The 14,635-nt window shown below is 43.6% G+C and overlaps 1 protein-coding gene across 1 annotated transcript in view; it reads left to right on the plus strand.

The window, feature by feature from the left end:
- The window catches only part of col28a1a (collagen, type XXVIII, alpha 1a), a 34,188-nt gene continuing 19,553 nt past the window's right edge, over positions 1-14,635 (plus strand). The window contains exons 1-8 of the mRNA XM_034545416.1: positions 1-139; positions 9,211-9,797; positions 10,871-10,930; positions 12,090-12,143; positions 12,242-12,286; positions 12,908-12,934; positions 13,053-13,097; positions 13,202-13,246. Of these exons, the coding sequence (XP_034401307.1) occupies positions 1-139; positions 9,211-9,797; positions 10,871-10,930; positions 12,090-12,143; positions 12,242-12,286; positions 12,908-12,934; positions 13,053-13,097; positions 13,202-13,246 (1,002 nt within the window). The remainder of the gene's footprint in view (positions 140-9,210; positions 9,798-10,870; positions 10,931-12,089; positions 12,144-12,241; positions 12,287-12,907; positions 12,935-13,052; positions 13,098-13,201; positions 13,247-14,635) is intronic.

Consider the following 14,635-nt stretch of genomic DNA (forward strand, 5'->3'; position numbering starts at 1 on the left):
ATGCCTATCAGGGCCCCTGAGCGGGGCTCTTGGGCCGACCGCATGAAGCTGTCAGGCCTGCTGAAGTGCCACAGGGAGCTTCAACAAATGATCCGAGGATGGCCGGTTCAGGAAGACTCCATACCCGCGAGCTCCTCATGTAAGCATTCATATAGGCTCTAAAACTGTAGATTTATAGCGCTATGTGGCACTTCGAAGTTACATTTAAACAATGCTGCCTCAAGAACAGTCGCTTGAGCTATACTTTTCAAACAGTGAGACATTTGACCTCATCAAAGACACTAAACTCGCATGTCCAAAAGTAGTTAGCATGTGCCTCATACTTCCCATTGTTTTTGGGAAGCGAACACAGCAAAGGTTCTGCTGGTTAATAATCAGCCCAGTCACCATGGGAACAGTGTTGGCATGGGGCGAGTCTGTGTTTCATCTCAACGTTTCTGCATTCAGTCAGAGCGACGGAGTTCAACGAGCTGCGCGGGATTAAGGGACGAAGAATATCGAGTGACCATTATTGAAGAAGTTATGGATGGTCAAACAGACACAGGACTTTCACCAAGGAGACCACTGCTTGTGCCAGAAGACTTTACGCTTCCTCTTTGTTTACGAAACAATATGTAAATATGTTATTTATTTGTGCGTGTTACCAGCATGATGTTCATTTAGTAAATGATGGTCCCATTTAGAGTCAAATAGACCATAAAGCAGAGTACACTTTAGGGCGGGGCTACCTTGTGATTGACAGGTCTCTGTCGCTTCCAGAGTCGTATATGCCGTCTCTATGTCACTCCTCCACATTACAAACATGGTCACCTTTGTTCCTTGGTTGCAGCGCCAGAATTAAAGATGGAGACGGAGGAAACGAGGAACACGAAGTCCACAAACCAACGGGGGACGTCCCGACGACCACGTCCACTTCTTACATTCAGCCCCGTTCATCTCTTGGCCTTCATCAGGATGTGGCCTGCCTTTGAAAAGCTACTGCTCTCTTTAGTATTTGAATTCATTCCTTCATTCATTTATTACCTTCGCAAAATACTTTTGCTGAGGTTATGTTTTGATCGCTGTGTATTTATTTGTAAATATGTCTGTTTGTTATTCGCATAACTCAAAAAGTATTAAACCGAATCGCATGAAATTTGGTGGGATGATTGGCTGTTATCCGGGGACCATTTGATTAGATTTTGGGAGCGATCGGGTCAAAGGTCAAGGTCAAGGTCATGAAAAGGTCAAAATCGTATTTTTTATCATAACGCGGTAAATTTTTATCCAATTGGCATGCAACTAATGCCAAAATGTGCAGAATTCAATGCCCGATCTTGTGATATACGACATGATACAATGACGTCATAACGCTTCTTAGCGGTTGAGGGTCGAAGGTCAGGGGGGGTCACGACCTTGCAAAATGTGCGGGGTTTGTCATAACACAGTCAATTCTTATCCGATTTGCATGAAAACAGCACCAAAATGTTCACTGTTCTGTTCCCCACCCTCTCATGCCAAGTACCAAAAAGTGGCTGCGGCGAAGGTATGCGCTCTACCGAGTGCCCGTTCTAGTTGTTTTTGGATTGCTCATGTACAAGAAGGAGCTACACGGCTATAGCAGATTTCCAGCCCACCGTTAGCCGTGTTCAGGTTTCGGACTGGTGGGGGCCCGGACACTTAGATGTCAGGGCCCCCACCAGCAATGTCAGTAAAGATGACTGACGTAACAATATAACTGCCGGCCGCTGCCCACTTGATGTTGGAACAGCCCATCTGACCAGAGGTTACATGGTTCTAAAAATGTCAAAAATATAATTTTGTTCCCAATCCGGGTTTATGTTTTGAGTACAGTTTCATTTTCACATAGAACATAATACAGATTAAGAAGAGCACAACCACGTCAGCAAGACAAACCAAAAGCAAGAGATGTATACAAAGCTGAGCAGAAGACTTAGTTTTTACTTGTATACACATTTCGGTTCAGACCTGATACGCTTTTGCTTTAAGATGTCAAAAGAAATCCCATTTCCTAATTTCTTTTCTAATTTTGAAAAGCAAAAGCTGCAGCTCATCTTATTGCCTCCATCAGGCTGTGAAATGCAGTTGAGGAGATACTGCTCTTGTGCTCAGTGTCAGGCAATTCTGGCAAATGCCAAGCGGGTCGGCCCACAAGGCCCATGGGAATACCAATGTACCCGCCGGCGGTAGCCCACTTCATGTTGGAACAGCCCATCTGAGTAGGGGTTACACGGTACCCAAAATGGTCAAATTGCCAGGGCCGAATTTGGTTCCCACTCCCTGGCAGCATTCCACCGGGTCATGCTTGTGTCCAGAAAGCGTCTGGCCGTGCAGCCGAGTGCTGTAAAAAAAACTGTTGGTCTTATGAAAATATGTTGAACTCAGGAAGCGCCTTCCAAACTCCCGCCCGGTATTGTTGTTGTTGCTGCCCGGCTGTGTTGCCTTAACGCAGAGCTGTCTGCAGACAGCGCTACTGGCCGTCTCTTCCCATGCAGCCGGCAGCATCGGGCGCCCGGCCTGCTGTTCTCCAGACACATCCACATCCACTGCCTCACTCAAACGTTACACGCGTTTTCATTCGCGATACAAACTGTGATTTTATATTCGTCACAGTGAAGGATTCAGGGCCTTTTTGGCTTCAGGCCGTTAGCAATGGGGTGTGCTTGAATAACAAAATAAAACATCATAGCTGAGATTTCAAGTTCACTCTTGGAAGCAGAATTTAAAAGCCACCTTTGTTTTGGTCTTTTATTTTTGGTGTGAACCCTTCATCTTCTGATGAAGATCAGATAATAATAATAATAATTATAATAATAATAAGTGCTCTAGGGACCTCTCAGGGACGGCGGGTCGATATATAGGCTTTGCACAGGGTGTCTTTTCACAATAAAGCTCTTCAGGGGAAGACGTGGTCGACGTTAGCTTCAATGACCAGAGAGAGCGACTCACGTGACTCACCAACGACCAATAGGCTTGACTCACTGAACCATTACAATTCATGAATTCACTTAGCAATGTGTTGAAAATAAGCAACTACAGTTGAACTGAGCGTCTGAGTTTCAATACTTTTGAAACAGCCAATAAAAGAAACTGCATTACGTAGAAATTAAAGGAGACTTGTTATGCTCATTTTCACTTTCATAATATATCAATATTTTATTGTGAAGGTTTTGCTTCCATCTCAAGAACCTCACCGTAGCCGCCATACCTTTGACCACTTGTTACAATTGTGTGAGTTGAGTTCAGATCACAGTTCCTTCTAAGCTGTAGCAAACCGATATGTTATAAAAGTAGAGGATCTGTGGAGGAATGTTTTCTCAGATGTTGCAGCGAACGCTCATCGAATGATTGGTCACTTTTTGCACGTCTCAGACATATCCATGATTTATTGGGAATTGGGCATGAGGCCTCATCTGAGCCTGTCTGTATGAATTATGGGAGCAGCTAGTAGAGGTTTCTCATACATACTTCTTCCAGGTAAGTCTCTCACAGACACCTAGTCTTCTCAGGTTGCCACTCAGCATACGACTCCATAAAGATTTGGTTTAAAACATCCTAAATATCTCTTTTCCCCCGCTCCACCCTGACAGAAACATATTTCAGTCCAACACCAGACTCCATGTTCTGTCTTCCTCACCCTATAAGTCATTTTTAGTATGAGATTGTTTTTGTCTCATGCTCGTTTTTTCTTGGTTGCTAGTTGCAATAACCTTTACACGGATCAACACCAGAACTCCGTTCCCCTGTATGGAGAGAGAAGTTTGCAGTGGTGGACGACTTTGCAAGTTTGCACAAAAAAAAGCTTGTACTATTTTGGAAGTGGTGGAAAAAAAACCATAAGCGCCAAGTCAATCTTTATATAACAGCATAAGGATGAAATTAATGTGTGTAAAGTGATGAACCATCACTCATTAACCTGGTTTCCAGCAGGCAGCGCTCTTCACAAAAGGAACAAGCTGTGATGAGCTGCAACATAGTGGAGCATTGAGCAGCTCAAGAGCCAGATGGTGGAGACCAAAACAGAGCTAAAAGAGAGAGAACATTCCCCATGTGGTCACAAACAATGTTTCAATTCACAACATTTGTCACGTGTTTACCACTGCAACCATAGTCCGGGAGAAACATTTGTTGTCCCTCCACACGGAATTGATGATGCAGTTTCGTTGTATAATGTGATTTTGTAAGAGACGGGGTTGCCTCGTCTAGATGTGTATTTACTGTTTGCTAACACATTCACCAAAACAACTTCAAAAGATGTGATGTTGCTTTCTAAAAATATTGTTTTTACCCATCTACATTTATTTGACAGCTATTGCTCTTTAAAAGCTACAGCAATCTCCAGAAACACATGAATCAGCTTAACAAGCTACAACAATATGCCACTTTAACGATTCACAGATATTCATTTAAATAATACACATTCTCCAATACTTTCTTTTCCAGTTATCTGATCATTCTTCTGACGTCTTCCACTTGTAAATTAGTTATTTCATATGTGTTGCACTGGTGCTTCTCAAGGTGTAAAGTTGCCGGTGTTAGTGTCCCATTGTCAGTCCCTTCATCAGAATCGGGACTAATGAAAAGTGGCTGCAGCTGCTTCAGTTGGCCTTCAAAATAAAAGCAGCTGGCGCGACCCGGAACTACGAGCAGCGTTTTCAAATATACTCATAATTGCATGTTCAACACATGGCATTAATATGATATGTACAACTCTAGGTGTAAAAGACCTCGGTGTTGCTTCGTTTCTCAAGTGAAAGTTGTATTGTGAAGGGGTCCGACCGGAAGTCTTAGTCGTAGTAATGTGGGTGACTTGTCGCCGGTGTGCTGGCCCGTCAGAAGGACTGCAGGTTAGAGTCCAGAGCTCAAACCGTCTGGCAGCGCAGCACAGCAGCACCTGTTGGTCTCACTGATGGAATAACCCGGAGCTCTATAGCACACAGGTAGGGTCAGACTGACTCCCTTCCCATTATTACTATAATTACTGTTATTACTATTATTACTATACCATCTATATTGTATGGAGTAGTGGTTGTAATGGTAATGGCCCCGGTAACAGCAGCAAAGCAGGGCCAGTTTACTTGTGTCACACATTTCATACACAGGTATCAGTCAAAATATTAATACATCAATTAAATCAGGAGTCGTGGTGATTAGCTGTAGTGGAAGTATTTCAGCAGAGCAGTAGTTATATTACAATAGAGTTATAAATAAAAGCAATAATAGACCAATTAGGCTATGGGCAGTAATTGTAATAGTAATTTGTAAAAGTAGAAGGAAAATAGCATAATGATATTATCAGAAGTAATTTAAGTTGCGGTGTTGATAGTAGAGGTGGGTGATATTAATCAAATCCTGTATTGCATGTATGTATTGCATGAAATTAATAGAGATATTGTCAATGTCTAGCTAAAGTAACACCCAGGAATGCAAAAATCCCATAAATCAGTCCTCCCCTTTGCTTATATGACACAAGCAGAAATATTAAAGGAATAGTTAACCTATGTCCAACCCTACTAGGGGTATCATTACATTACATTACATATCATTTAGCTGATGCTTTTATCCTAAGCTTACAATGCAAAGTGCATTCAACCATGATAACAAATTCAGAACAACAAGAATCAAGATAATACAATTTCTTCAAGAAAGCCAAACTACAAAATACTATAAGTAAGTGTTATTCAGTTTATTCAAGCTATAGTCAGAAAAGATGTGTTTTTAGTTTGCGACAGGAGATGTAGAGACTTTCTGCAAAGAGTCGTGATTTGTTGAGTGTTTAGCTCGCAGTGATGGATGGCAGATGCCGAGCGGAGTGAACGGGCTCGGGTGTGAGGTTAGACCATGTCCTGGATGTAGACTGGACCCAATCGGTTTGCAGCACGGTACGAAAGCACCAGTGAAGGGAGCGGAGGAGTGGAGTAGTGTGGGTGAATGCTGCTGCATTCTTGGATGAGCTGCGGATGGCGGAGTTACAGTAGTCTAGGTGTGAGATGACCAGAGCCTGGACTAGAGCCTGGACCAGAACCTGGACCAGAAACTGTGCCGTGAGTGAGAAGGGGTCGTATTCTCCTGATGTTGTACAGCATGTACCTACAGGAGCGTGTTGTTGTGGTGATGTTGGCAGTCAGGGAGAGTTGACTGTCGAGTGTCACACCGAGGTTCATGGTGGTCGGGGGCGGGGCCAACACTTGTTGAAGGTTGTTGAAGGTAATAGTTAGGTTGTGGGTGGGAGAGCCTTTTCCTGGAAGGAAAATAAATTCAGTCTTGTCCGGGTTAATTTTCAGGTGGTGTGCAGACATCCACTGAGAGATGTCAGTCAGACAGGCAGAGATTCGTGCTGCTGAGGATCAATTGGGTGTCGTCAGCGTAGCTATGGTAGGTGAAGCCATGCAAGCGAATGACAGAGCCAAGAGAGTTGGTGTACAGAGAGAAGAGGAGAGGACCCAGGACGGAGCCTTGAGGGACCCCAGTAGTCAGAGGACAAGGCTCAGACACAGATCCTCTCCTGGTTACCCGGTAAGTGCGGTCGGTGAGGTAGGATGAGAAGAGTGAGAGTGCGGTGCCTCAGATACCCAGGTCCTGGAGGGAGGACATGAGGATCTGGTGGTTCACTATGTCAAAGGCAGCAGAAAGGTCTAGAAGGATAAGGACAGAGGAGAGAGAGGCTGCTCTAGCAATATCATTGCCAGCAGCACTGGAATGTAGTTCTACTGGTAGATGCATGAGAAGCATTCACGATACCAACACTAGCATCAGCAGGAGTTCATAGTTGTATGTGCGGCAGTAGTAGTGGTTGGTAAAAGCAGATGTAGAAGTAATAGTGATGATGTCAAACGGCAGTTGGAACAGGGAGCAGAGAGCTGAGCTGTGTGACCTGTGAAACCGGCCCAGAGGATGCTGAGGGGATCCAGCTGGGGTGGCAGTCCTGTCTCCCTCTTGTGTCCATGAGAAATCACTGCCTCCCAGTGCAGATGCTGATGCTGTCCATTGATAAGTCTCAGAGTAGCATCATTGACCACTGATCCTGCTCTAATCGTCGCTACGTTTTTCCAGGCTGAGCAGCCGGACTGAACGATGACTACGCGGTGGCTCCTCAAGCTTCTGATCCTTACTTTGACCCTGCCAAGTCCAACCACATGCCAAAACAGAAGGAGAAAAGGACAGAGAGTCGACAACCAGGTCTTCATTAATGAGGCCAAAAGTAAGTGTTTGAAACAGCCTTGAACTGTATCAAGGCTGTGTATCAAAGATACAGTGCATAGGTTATCCTAGTCACTAATGACATCTGGAGAAAGTCTTACATTATCTGAACTTATGTCTGATTACACATAAGTGTCATGCATTCTTTTCAGGTTTATACTTATATTTTGTGGGCTGGTAAACGCTGAAAAAGTGAAAGAGTGAGTTTTTCATTATGTGACTGCTTTTAAAGTTAATTGCATAGACCATATATAAGAAGTGGACGTAGACAACGTGACGTCCCCCGTTGGTTTGTGGACTGAGTTTGAGTTTGACAATTTCACCATTACAGTTGTCGGCATGTTGGTTTTTTTGCAACCAAGTTACCATATTTAGAATGCAGAGGAGTGATGGAGAGACACCGTAAATGATTGTCAATCGCAGTCGCCCCGCCCTGCAGCATACTCTGCTTTATGGTCTGTTTGACTCTAAATAGACCATCATTTACTAAATGAACATCATGCTGTATTGAAGAAGACTTGAAACTAGAGATTGAGACCATAAACTCATGTTTACAATGTTTACTGAGGGAATAAATCAAGAGAGGAGTAGAGTCATTATCTCATATACAAACAGACTTCTTTTTATAACCGGAGGAGTCGCCCCCTGAAGGTCAATAGAGAGAATGCAGATTTTAAGACACTAGCTTATTGGCTATACTCGTCAGAACCAGAGAACCAGAGGTAGCCGCCTGGGAAAGGCTATAACATTTTCTAATTCTATGCCAGAACAAGGTAAATGGTCTGTACTTGTGTAGCACTTTTCTAGTCTTCCGACCACTCAAAGGTCTTTAACACGACATGACATCATTCACACCCTGATGGGAGGAGCTACGGTTCCACCTGCACACCAGGACTAACTAACATTCACACACCGTAGAACAGCTACGGAAACAATTTGGGGGTTAAGTGTCTTGCCCAAGGACACATCAACATGGGCTAGTGGAGCAGGGGATCGAACCACCGATCCTCTAATTGAAGGACGACCCTGCTCACCACTGAGCCACAGTCGCCCTATAGGTCAAGGTTGTGCATTTCTGTACTCTCTCACAGAAGCCAATCAAATATAATAAGTAGATATATGCAGTGCTAAATCTATCATTATCGATGTCCGCTTGGATATTAAAAGCACACCCTCTAAACCTGATAATCCCGATAATATTTCAGAATACAGACCTGGAATCCTATCGGATTGTTATATTATAATATATTTTTCCCTGTCAAAGGTTATTTTTGGGGAGTTTTTCCTGATCCGATGTGAGGTCCTGGGACAGGGATGTCGTATGTGTACAGATTGTAAAGCCCTCTGAGGCAAATTTGTAATTTGTGATATTGGGCTATACAAAATAAACTGAATTGAATTGAATTATATTATTACGATAACAAATATGATTGGCTTTAGTGTCTGACACTAAGAGACCACAATTAATCCCCCTTTGTGTTGCACTGTTGTTGCTGGTGTTAACTTTTATTATAATATTTTGTATAACTCCTCTTCGGTTTACTTTTGATTTCATTAATTGAAGTGACCGTTTGGCAGACACAGTCTCTATGGGGTTTTGGTTAGGTTACTGCTCTATGGGAAGCGCCGAGCGCCGTGTAACACAATGACTCTGCTTCCTGGTCTCAACTCTGGGTTCCAAGTATAAACCTGGAATTCAATATGTCCCCTTTGACAGTAAAATACTAAATACAGTCAGTAAATATTGGCCAATGTATTGGGTAGGTTCTATTGAAAATCCACTCATGAGTTTTAGAGATGTCTCGTCATTGGCTGGAAGGGTTTGTCCAGGAAAAAAGAGTTCTGGAGTGCTGGATGGTTGAAGGTACCATTTGGTGGAACAATGGAGCCTACCGCTCTGTGAAACATGCAGGTAGAAGCTAATAGTTGAAATGCTGCACCAGCTGCTTAACACTTCTCTAACTGGTTGCTATTAGAATGTAAGCCGGCTCTGTTTTGGCTCCTTCCTAGCCCTGATCTGCCCGGTGGAGATCATGTTCATCGTGGACAGTTCAGAGAGAGCCAAATCTCTGCTGTTCGAACGACAGAAAGACTTTGTCCTGCGCTTCAGCACGAAGCTCCAGCGGCTGGCGTCGGACGGCTGGCGTCTGCGTCTGCGCCTGGCCGCCCTGCAGTACAGCAGCACCGTGTCGGTGGAGCACAACTTCAGGGACTGGCAGGACCTGGACGTCTTCCAGAGCCGCGTGGCCTCCATGACCTTCATCGGCCACGGGACCTACTCCGCCTACGCCATCACCAACGCTACCCAGGTGTTCGGCCGCGAGACGTCCTCCAGCAGCCTGAGGGTGGCGCTGTTGCTGACGGACGGAGCGGACCACCCACGCAGCCCCAGCGCGGTGACAGCTGCCTCTGAGGCCAAGCAGCACAACATCAGGGTGTTCGCCATCAGGCTGTCGGGCCCGCCGAGGGACGGCTCCATGGGTGCGAGACTAAGATCCATCGCCAGCGCCCCCCCGCAGCAGCACGTCCTCAGCCTCACTGACAGCCAGCTTGATGACAGACTCTTCAATGAACTGGTGAGTCATGTCTGTGTCAGGGTTATTAGTCCAAAGGGTCCAGTGTAGTCTGAAGTTTCACTGATGGCGTCGTCGCACTCGCAAATATACTGGCCTTTGAGATGCGTGGAGAAAACAGAGTGTAGACACGTACTGAAATAAACAATATGTAGATAAACTATGAGGGCAAAGATGCATAATGTAGGATTATATATGCAGTGCCCGTTGAAACATGTTTGTTCGGAAAGGAGCTGAACGCTTGGCTCTCCACACAAACACCAGCCATGACGTAGTCACACACCCAAGTAACCTGATTGTACTACTATTCTAATTGACTGTACCACAAAATAACTGAGTTATGAGTGAAGTGGACTTTTACTGAGTGTACAATAATAGTTAATATGTTGACTTTTATTTTAAAAAAAAGAAGTTTTGAGTAGGCCTTCTTCTTCTACCGCTGCCATGTACCAATACCAACATTCCCAGTTAGAGAAGGGGTAAAAGGTAAAGGTTATTTGGGGTGAGAAACATTGGTGAAATTCATGCTTTGACATAACTACCGCGGATATAAAGTAGAGTATGGATTTAGTTACAAGTATTTTGCTGGTGTTAATGCTATTAGTGTTATAAGTTATTAGTTAGTGAGTCTCGGCTGACACCGTCAGGTTGGGCTGTGCCTCCAGGTGGCTCTGCGCCCGTGTTGACTGAAGAAGACTTGTACAGGTTGTGGGCGGCTTCCTTGGTCCAAGTTTATGATTTCTGCTGGATTGGACTTTGAGTGACTGTCGTTCCTTTTTGTTTCTTTCAGAACACAATTGTCAAAACTGGGGTAAGTACAATGAGGTGTTTAACGAATATCATCCCAGTGATTATTCACTCTCATGATCCTTTTGACTACAGTGTTGTCCTTGGATAGTGTTCCTACAAGTGCATGACACTAATTCAAGAGGAGATGAACCGTTAAAAAACAAAACAGAAAGCAATCTGCGAACTATCAACATTAGCCTTGACCAAAATGATAAAACCCAAGAAAACCATAACTTTTTTTGCTTTGTATCTAAAGCACATTGTTGATTTTTCTTGTATTGTAACCCCCCCCCATGTCTTTATTTCAGTGCCCACAGCCAAAGAGCTGTCTGTGTGAGCGGGGGGACAGGGGTCACCTTGGAAGCCCGGTGAGTGTATTACAGTATGCTGCTTTACTGTAAATCATGTCCTTATGTGATTAACATATTCTGTGTTTCATTTCTCAAAAACATGTATATATATATAGATTGCCATGTACTACCAGATATTGTGGTTTCATTTCACATAACATAGATGGATGGGTCTTATGGTGACTTACATTTTCATGTATTGCAATTCTTAAAACGTGTTTATAAACAACCAAAAACCAAAATCTGTAACTTGTCGTAATGTAATTTAACAGGATAAACAACAATGAGATGTGATACTTATATTAAAACAGTATACATCTGATTTATCTTGATGGGCTTAGAAGTGTATTTGTGACATTGTAAACAACAATTTCCCAAACTATCACAACTAAAAGTTCACCGACTTGCTTTTCCATGAGCTTTCAAAACAACTTTCACGATATAAAATAAGACCAGATAATGTGATGTAATATCTACAGGTATATCATCACAGCTGGACTACATATGGCATGGTCTCCATGAGTGGATGGGGCTGTCGACATGTGAGCGCAGTAGCTCTTGTAACAACACACATAGCACCTTTCATCCATGTTGGCTACGCTAGAGATCAGCGCGCCGTGAACAAGCTATAAGTGGACCTTTGGTTGGGTTTGTTTAGTTCAATGTGTGGACATAGATGTAGGAGTATCCTCCTCAATGGACCCTGAATGTCTGGACTGAATTCCATTGAAGATCTTCCTGGTAGTTTGACCAACTGGCTGATCCATCAACTAGTCTTCACTCAAGGGACTAGGGGGGGAGGGGTGTTCTCCCAGCCTCAGTACCCGGGACTGGGGGGCCTCTTCCAGCAGGTGCGTCTGGCACTACAGGGAAAAGATGTGAAATGTTTCCCACAACGTAAGTGTAGCAGGTGGTGCAGGGGCCCAGCTGAATGGGCGGTTTTCATTGTTGGAGGCAAAGGTCAACGATGGAAGTTTAAACATGAGCAAACACACCAGGCTGAGAAGATCTGAGAACCTGCTGCACTGAGGTGGAGGTTTATGTTGGGCAGGGGTTACAGACAGGTCGCACTGAGTATGCCCCGTCTCACCTTTGCCTATACATACACAGAGTCCAAACTAAAAAGGGGGCCCAACTATTCTCATTCGGCACAATCTCTCCCTTTTCTTTCATCTAGGGGAAACCAGGCGAGCAGGGGTTTGATGGCGCTCCGGGTCCAAAGGGATCTCGTGTAAGTCCCTTTTGTCTCCCATAATCCAGCGCTGGTAACAGACAGAGTCCATGAAGTGTTGTTTGATGTGCTGTTTTGTCTGGGCTCGGTCACTGTAGGGGGAACCTGGCATCAACGGACGTCCAGGAATGGAGGGCCTTGAGGTAATCATCAAATATCTGTCTGGACCTTCTCCTGCCTGGGTCAGGCTGTACATCGGAGTGATTTTGGGAGGCAGACGGAGCTCCAAAGGGATTTGATCAACCTTTTCTTCAGTGGTTTACCATGAAAACATTGTGGTGTTAAATAATGCAGTCTGGGAAGAAGCAGTGGGCCATTTTAACAGGCAAAGGTCATTCTCACTGATTTGACCTCTTCAATGGTTTTAGATTATTTATCTTAGTGTAACGCTTTAAGAAAACACTCCTTTATTCTACACACACATAGAAATATAGTCAAATAAGAATAGAGTAAAATGACATAAAATTAAAAATTAAAATAAAGTACGTCTAGGTAAGTCAGTAAGAAAAAGTTAATGATAACTTACAGATAACTATCTGCTGTGATGACAGACTGAAAAGTTACTGGACCCTTTTTCAACCAAGAAATTCATATTTGGACAGCTCCCCCCCATGTTTCCAGTCGTTATGCTAAGCTAGGCTAATCACGTCCTGAATCTGAATCTCACTCTCTATCAGAATAAATGACTTTCTATACCAGAAGCATGGTGGTTGGTGGACAGATTCTGGGGTCAGATTTATAAGTCAAACCTTCCTTTGCTACAGGGTCGACTTGGCAGCAGAGGGGAAAAGGTATGTATCATTCAAATTAGTTATATCGTTTTTAAAATACTATTTTTATTCATAAAGTATCTCCACTGACGAATCCAGGTATGAAATAGTTATGCTTCTTTACTGCTTGTATTCCCAGGGGGAGCTCGGGGAATGTGGCGTCCCCGGTGAAAAGGGAGAACAAGTAGGTTTTAATATTCATTTGCTTCTAATCAACACTCTGACTTTTCTATTGTGGCAAAGATGTGTATGTACACATGATGATACTGTGCTGGTGTCTTTCCTCAGGGCACAGACGGACCTCTTGGCCCCAGAGGCCCAAGAGGAGAACAGGTGAAGTGTTGTTGTTGTTTTTGTAGCTTTTCATCCCAATAATCAATACTCTTTGCATTTATAAATGGCTAGGCAGTAGACATTATACAGTCTCAGTTAATGCTTTCGCATCACAACAGATTGTCTCTTCGCTCACATTGGAAAATGATCTGATGCTATGCTGATGATATTTATTTATATGAAATATATACAGATTAAAGCCTTTTTTTCATTGGCAGTTCGATCCCTGGCTCCTCCAGTCCATGTCAATGTGTCCTTGGGAAAGACATATGAACTCATTTATATATTTACATTTATTTATTCATTATTTATTCCCTTATTTATTTACTTAGGATTTATTTCATGTATTTCCTTTTTTATTTGATTTAATACTGACTTAAATGGCATTCTATAGTATATGAATTAAATCATAAATTAAAACTATTTATAATCAAACAAGTACATCTTCATAATATCAGAGTTATGGCAGACAACTCTCATAAAAGTGGCCAACCTTTACATGGAGGGCACTGAAATGTAAGAAGAAAAACCCAAATATGGCTCAGAGGGAATGCACTATAACCACCATGCTTTTTATTATCACTCTATTGATGAACGATGCTGTGACTCCATACCGGAATCATGCAGTAGGTTGGTTCCATATTTGTAAAGATATGACAATAGATGTTTCATTTAAAAGCCTGATATTACCACACACAGTACACCCAACTGAGACGAGTTATCATTTAAGAGGTGAAGTATGAGCCCTCATCCTCATACCTCAATGGCTGTGTGGTCAAATTGACCCCCCCCCTCAACCTCCACGCTGTAACAGTCAGCGCTGCAGTGAAAGCCACACACTGCGGTCCATCTCCTGCCTCTGCACTTGTGGAATGTGAGCTGTGGATTAGGTCTTATCCCCCTCCTAATGTAGCCTTTCCAAAGCGGGGAATCCAAGCTTGCAATGTTTGGTTGTAGTCTTTGAGCAGGCGTTGTCCCAGAGGATTAGGATTTGGGCACATGTTATCCATTCCCTCGCTCCTTAAATGTGTGTGTTGCCCCCTTCAGCGTCGGTAGAACAACAGCAGCCAATCGTTAGGTTTTGGGTCCTTCTGGTTCCCATGGAATCTACCTCCACACACTGTCAGACGTGTATTCATAGTCCCGGAGCACCGAGCATACACCGTCACAGTATCGGTACCCACCAGTGCAGAGGCAGCCGTTGATGTCGTCTATCAACGACAACATGATCTCAATTTAAAGGGACCAGCTGGTGTTTTGGCATTTTTTCTGCCCATATGACTTCAAATCAACTTCATCTCTTTTTCATTCCATTTTCCAAAGCATGCTTCTGCATGGACTGTGTGTAGCCCCTCAGAACAGAATGTGAGGAGGACACACATGTTATCT

This window comes from Cyclopterus lumpus, chromosome 11 (assembly GCF_009769545.1).
Source record: "Cyclopterus lumpus isolate fCycLum1 chromosome 11, fCycLum1.pri, whole genome shotgun sequence".
Lineage (NCBI taxonomy): Eukaryota > Metazoa > Chordata > Actinopteri > Perciformes > Cyclopteridae > Cyclopterus > Cyclopterus lumpus.